Consider the following 6,835-nt stretch of genomic DNA (forward strand, 5'->3'; position numbering starts at 1 on the left):
TGTCCCCCAATGCTGACGCAATTAATATTATTAGGTCCTGGTGGTGGTTTGACACTGGAGCAATTAATGATAAGGATCAAAGAAGACAAAACCAGCACAAGATCCACGCCATGATTTTTCAATAAAGCAAAACCCCACCCTTTTCCTTTCATCTGTGGTCCCCACTCTTTTATGTGGCCTCCTGTATCCCGACACGTACCCTCTACTCCTTTTAGTCAAAGTCTCCATTACCAATAATCCCCATGCAAAATATTACTTTTTTAGTACGTGATAAGACAGTTGGCCTCACAGGTGGCATGGACAGGTGTCTCTCCCTGTTTCTCCGGCTGCCTTTCTCCGACCCTGTCGCCGGGCTGTGAGTTTGAATCTATCTTAACTTATTATTATAATTTTTTTAAATTTTAATATAAAATATAATAAATAATTTAATTTTTTAAATTTTAAAATAATAATAATATTAAAAAATAATATTCTAATAATATTTTATCAATTCATCTTAACTTATTTTAACATCTAAACACACCTTTAATCTCACTTTCGAGGATCATCGAAACCAGTCTATTGTTTCAAACTATGATTTAGTACAAGAAATCATAAACCGGTCCGATCACTTCATTTATATATCATGATCGTATAGGACTCTTGTTTTTTGTATTTTCTTGTTTCTATCTCCTTTTAGACAAAATACCTCCTTGGGGATAGGCAGAAGGAGAAGTTATCATATTGAAAATTATTAAAATTTTAGAAGATATAATTCTTGCGAATATTTATGTAAAACGTATATATTTCTTCAAAACAAAAAAAGATTTCACCTTTAAATTAGTGTTGTTTTTTTGGAGAACATATTATGAACACACACATTTATATAAAGGAAAATAATTTAACCATAAAAAAATTTTATAAAAATAAACACACTGATGTGATGATTTAATATGATATATTAGATTATAAAATTATTTTTATTATAAAATAAATTTAATAAATAATATAAAATTATGTGAATTTATAAATTATATAAAATCTTTTTGTGACCTTTTCTCATATAAAATCTACTCATGCTTGTCTGTCTTTTTTATTTTGATCTGTGCTTCTCGTGTTTGTCTGCCTATGCATTTGACTTAAGTTGATAAGTTGATCAATACTAGGCTGAGGGTTTTTCCTAATAATATAATCAGAATATGATTGAGAAAACCGAGGGAAAAAGTGAGTACATGAATGGCATATCGAAAAGGGAAACATATGATTCAATAAACATAAAAAAGTAGATCTTGCTAATTCCTGATACAGTAAGATTAACAATATGGTACTAATAATTAATTATTGGGAAACGTTTTCACGTATCGCATTGATTCCATCAAATTCACATCCCAGAAAATGTAGAAGGCTTTTCCAATCTGTTTTTGACAATATTACACAAAATCATTAACATCCAAGATATCTGGGATTTCAAATTTCAACATGTTGCTGCAATAGCTCTCCCTCTCATCTTCAGTACTGTTGCCATTGACGTATGTTGAATTCGAGTTCAATGGTTTTGGGCTCGATGAAGGAGTCGAGAAAACTGACGCGAAGCTGAAATTCTGGTTGCTGTTGTTGGAGTACTGGAAAGTTGATGATTCAGAGGAAGGATCCATCATAGTTTGACAATCAGACCCATAATTGTAATAACTTGGTATAGAAACATAGTCTTCAGTAAAATCTAAAGGCATCCCATTGCTTTGCCACTCAGTTGGTTGAGAGTTCGAGGAGCTGAAGTGGGTAAAATTTGATGGGAACTGCTCTACATTGGGCTCCATGATTTGTGTTTCACTAGGAAATGAAACACATGGGTTACTCACTGTAGTGCAACATGGAATTTCTTGAATAGGCGCATGAAGTTCTTCGGGTACTTGGACAATCTGTGAAATTTGGTTTTCTATTTGGGGATTGCAAAGCTGGTTTTCTTGAAGATTTTGAAGAAGCAAGTTTGGGTTTTCATGGTGGCCGGATGACATAAAAGATGTGGCTAGCCTTAAAAGTTCTGGATTCACTAAGGTTTGGACCCCAAGAAGCCTTGACACGTTCATCTGAGATGGATTGTAAAGCGAGGAACTCAGAATTGAGGAAAGGTCGAGAAGATCGAGACGTGGACTGTGAGTCACTGGATCAATTCCCATTCGTAGGAGCCTCTTTCTAATGTGTGTGTTCCAGTAGTTCTTGATTTCGTTGTCTGTCCTTCCAGGCAACCGAGCTGCAATGGAAGACCACCTATGACAAACATGGCAGACAAATCAGCAAAAGAGTTTTGAGGATGACCACCTATGACAAATATAGAGCTTGGTATTCAAGAAGACGAAAAATTCTTACTTGTTGCCCAATATACTATGCAGCTGAATAATTGTCTCCTCCTCTTCAAAAGAAAACCTGCCTCTCTTAATATCAGGTCTCAGATAGTTAGTCCATCGAAGACGGCAGCTCTTTCCGCACCTTTGAAGTCCTACGCAATTTAAAAAGTGACATGAAAACCTCATTAGCATATAATATTACGCGGTAGTGTCCACAAGCAACCTTAAAAATATATATCACGAAGAAAAGAAAGTTGAAGACAAGTCACATACCGGCATTCTTCGGTAACGTTCTCCAATTTCCATACCCATGTTTCTGAATATAATCCATGAGTTTCTGGTCTTCCTCCGGCGTCCAGGGCCCTTTCTTGAGGCCGCTTTTGTCACAACAAGGTGCTCTACCCATGGCTGAAAAGTAATCAACTAGAGCTATGCTTCTGTCTTCTAGAAGTTGAGTGTATATTAAGCCTTCTTTGAGGCAATATTGTTTAGCTTGGTTGAAACGAGAAACAGAGATGTTAAAGAGGGAGAGGTTTCGAGCTAAAATGGAAACAGAGAGAGCAAATGATGTAGGGTCCGTATGGAGACGTACTTGTATAAATAACAAAAGGGTGTAAGAAACCATGAGAGAAGTCAAAAGGATTCGGTGCCGTCCGCGATTTATCACTATGGCGACGTGTCCTCTCTCTCTCTCTCTCTCTCTCTCTTCGAAGACATATTGTCTATCTTTTTCCGGCGGGAAGTATGAGTACTAGCTTTCTGGGATTTCATATAATAGCTGTCACCAACGTCATGAATCATGATATATGGCTCCACGCTATAAGCTGGGTTCGCTTCAATCAGCTGGCTTATTGGCTAGCCTCCTAGCTAGATTTTTGTTGAACGGCGTTATTTGTGCCACGTGTAGAGGCCAAAGTGTTTGGACAGAGTTCCTTGTGTTCTACAACGGGTTAGAGCATCTTTAAGGATTAGTTAAAATCAAATGATATATATTTTTTTTATGAATATAAGATAAATTTAATATTTAGTTATTTTATTTACATAAATTTTTATATTGAAATAATTATTTTTTTATTATATAATAATAAAATAATATAAGATAAATTTAATTTTAATTATTCACATCAAATCTCCATATTGAATTATCTATTTATTTATATATAGTAATGAGTAATTAATAATTTTAAAAATATTTAATTTTTTAATTTTTGATTTATTTTATTTTATCATATTTTACTGTTCTATCTATTATATATTAATTAGTAATTAGAATAATCATATTCTAATTAAATTAATATATCACTAACTCAAATTAATATATCAATGCATAAACCTAGCCCCCCAAACACATGAACCCGTGCACATGAATCTTGTCATTGTGATAAAATATGTGAAATAAAGAAAAGAAGAGAGAAATAATTAATAAAATATGTATTTGATGTATGTACAGTAACTTTCAAATTTGAAAATTCTTTTGAAAGTAACTGTACCTAAATTCCAATTATTTGAAATTTGGTTAATCCATTGTGACCACATTTTATGCTCTAATTGTTAAATACTCAATAGATTTAACTTTTAGTTAATCCATTGAAGATACTCTACATTTCATTAATTGGTTGTATTGAATATATATATTGAAATTATTTAATCGTTCATATATATTTGATGAAATAGAAGATGTAGAATAAAGAGAAGGGTATTGAAGATGAGTAATGCTACATATCGTCGTGTGAATGCGTAAGTATCGTACAGTTATTTTGAAAAAGAGTGAGGTCTATTATTAAAAAAAATTAATTTTTTTTTATATAGATCTTATATTTATTTACTTTTTTTTAAGTGATTACATAATATTTACGTACTCGTTACTACATAGATTATTTCTCATTGAAGATTAGCATTTAATGTATGAGCCAATAATAGAGGTTTGGGTGTTTGCTGAAGAATAGGAGAACATTTAATGTGCCGATTGCGATAAGCGGAAGGGAAGGGCTCTCCAATCAATTTCAAGATAAGGTTTTATTTTTTATTTTTTTATTTTAAAAAGTTTGAGAGTTAAAATGAGATAAGTTGAAATAGTTTTAAATGAATTGAATAAAATATTATTAGAATATTATTTTTTAATATTATTATTATTTTAAAATTTTAAAAAATTAAATTATTTATTATAATTTGTGTGAAAATTTTAAAAGATTATAATGATAAGATGAGTTAAAATCATTTCTCAATTCAAACGGGAACTTAATTATTAAAAACTAAACCACATTCAATAATAGATAGCAATTCGAATACTCCTATTCATGGCATTAGATATTAGATAATTTATGGTATACTTAAAATCTATGGTATCAGTAAGTTATATAAATAAAAAAAAAAAAAACAGATATTAGATAATTAGTAAGAAGTTGATTAAGTAATCAATTAGGACAATAAGTTAATTTGGATTATAAGGTAAAGAAATAAGTACTGTTCGACGTGTTCGTCTTTTTTGGCATAATGTTTGTTGACTTGAAACAGTAGATAAGTAGCCGCAAAGCATGTTGTTCTGAACAGTAGATCCCTTTCTAATCACATCTGACAAAAGGTCGAAATTTGATTTAGTGTCAAAGAAAAATTGTTCATTGACTTCTGATAAAAGCTATTGATGATTGATCTGCTGTTAGAATTTGTCGGTCGATGTACAGCACTGCGTAAAAATGGATCATTAATCTTTTTATAAGCCAAAAATGGATAATTAATTAGCTACATATGGCTTTTTGTTACTTTTTCTATTTTTTGTCAATACATCATGTCAAACCAAAAGTAGTATATTGAACCCACGGAAATTTTGCAACCAACTCCAGTTGAGCACAAAGGTAACTAAGGATTATTATTTATTTTTTTTATTTTTTTACACTAAAGGCAAGTAAGGATCTATTAATGATTAACTACTATACACATATAATTAATATTTATATAAGGGAAATTTATTTGGCTCTTGATAAAGTCAATTTCATTGGGTTTGTAAAAGTTTTGTCTTATTTGATACATTTACTTTCGTTTGGAAGTTGAGCTCATTTCAACTCATCTCAACTCATCATTACAATTTTTTCAAATTTTAACATAAAATATAATAAACAATTTAACTTTTTCAAATCTCAAAATAATAATAATAATAATAAATAATAATATTCTAATAATATTTTATCATCTCAACTCAACTCAACTCAACTTAACTCACTTCAACATCTAAACACACCCTTAGATAGAGGAAATATTTCAACTCATTTTATTATTTTAATTATTTTATATTTTTATATAAAATATAATAAATAATTTTATTTTTTTCAATTTTAAAATGATAATAATATTAAAAAATAATATTTTAATAATATTTTATTTAATTATTAACTTTCAACTCAACTCAACTTAATTCAACTTAATTATAGTTTGAAAAACAGTCATAAGCAGCCCAAGTACAGCATTGAAGGAAATAAGGGGGATAGGTAAAGTTGTTGATTATAAGAAAGTCTTGATTTTTTTTATCTAATTCTTTTACAAAAATTTCCAGTACTTAACATAGCAGAGGGCGAGAAGCCCTAACAATAACTCCATTACACTTCCACAGCAACGCAACACAAAATAAAATATACTTAAAAAAATGAGAAATAGAGCCAAATTTATGGTCCAATCTTGAATTTTCTTGATGGATAAAGTGTCAAGAAAAAAACTGTTATGAAAGCAGTCAATATAACGGACCAGAAATTTATGAAAATCGTTGTTTTGTCTGTTATAGTGATGACTACAGCATGAAATGGTGCTTTTTTGTAGTAAGTTATAATATTTGGAAAATCGCTGAAGAACTCATTTTCCTCATCCTCAACTACAAGAGGACGAGAAGTACTCTAAAATAACTTGTGAAATAGTAACACAGTGGAATGATACAGAACAAGAAAACCAGGCTTCAAGAGCCTCCAAGATCAGAAGTTATAAAATGAAGTAAGAAAGAAACATACCTAACTTCCTTTCAAAATCTTCCACCTCATTCATTAAAGTCCTAAAGTTGATTGGAGTAAAAGAAGAACGAAGCCAATTCTATATACAATTAATAAGAGCTTCAACCATCATCGGAGATAAATTACTTCGAAAAATATCAAGGACATGACCCGCTGTGCTAAATGTAGATTCAGAAATTACTGTAGATACTGGTATTGCGAATACATCTCGTGCAACTTTTGAAAGTACGCGATATCTAACTGAATTAACCATCCACCAAATAAGAATTTCAAAACTTGGCAATGCCTCCTCACAACTTTCAGCTAGGTATTTATCAACCTCATCCTTGCTCCCCAAAGTATTTTCCAACTATAACCGTTGCTTGAATATGGCCATTCTTTATGCCGTCCTATCAACTCTACCACTACCACTACCATATGTAGAATTTACTTCTTCACGTGGGAGACTTGTGCGCTACTATTGTAGATCAGAATTTTTGCCTCCCTCATTATCAGCGTATGCCTTATACATGCGGGTTA

General features: G+C 31.2%; 1 protein-coding gene across 1 annotated transcript; it reads right to left on the minus strand.

The window, feature by feature from the left end:
- Window positions 1-1,317: 1,317 nt before the first annotated feature.
- On the minus strand, window positions 1,318-3,064 carry LOC108990588 (transcription factor MYB102-like). The gene is made up of 3 exons (XM_018964594.2): window positions 2,598-3,064; window positions 2,347-2,476; window positions 1,318-2,247 (listed from the first exon to the last, which is right to left on the minus strand). Exons 1-3 carry the CDS (start codon window positions 2,947-2,949, stop codon window positions 1,410-1,412), a joined length of 1,320 nt encoding a protein of 439 aa, XP_018820139.1. The 5' UTR covers window positions 2,950-3,064; the 3' UTR covers window positions 1,318-1,409.
- Window positions 3,065-6,835: the final 3,771 nt, after the last annotated feature.

Source organism: Juglans regia, chromosome 3, assembly GCF_001411555.2.
Source record: "Juglans regia cultivar Chandler chromosome 3, Walnut 2.0, whole genome shotgun sequence".
Classification (NCBI taxonomy): Eukaryota; Viridiplantae; Streptophyta; class Magnoliopsida; order Fagales; family Juglandaceae; genus Juglans; species Juglans regia.

Excerpts from the sequence above, each read along its gene's own strand:
- LOC108990588 (XM_018964594.2), bottom strand. The coding sequence starts at position 2,949 with ATGGTTTCTTACACCCTTTTGTTATTTATACAAGTACGTCTCCATACG. Across the intron at positions 2,477-2,597 it reads AACGTTACCGAAGAATGCCG|GACTTCAAAGGTGCGGAAAG; the intron begins GTATGTGACTTG and ends TAAATTGCGTAG. Across the intron at positions 2,248-2,346 it reads CATAGTATATTGGGCAACAA|GTGGTCTTCCATTGCAGCTC; the intron begins GTAAGAATTTTT and ends TGTTTGTCATAG.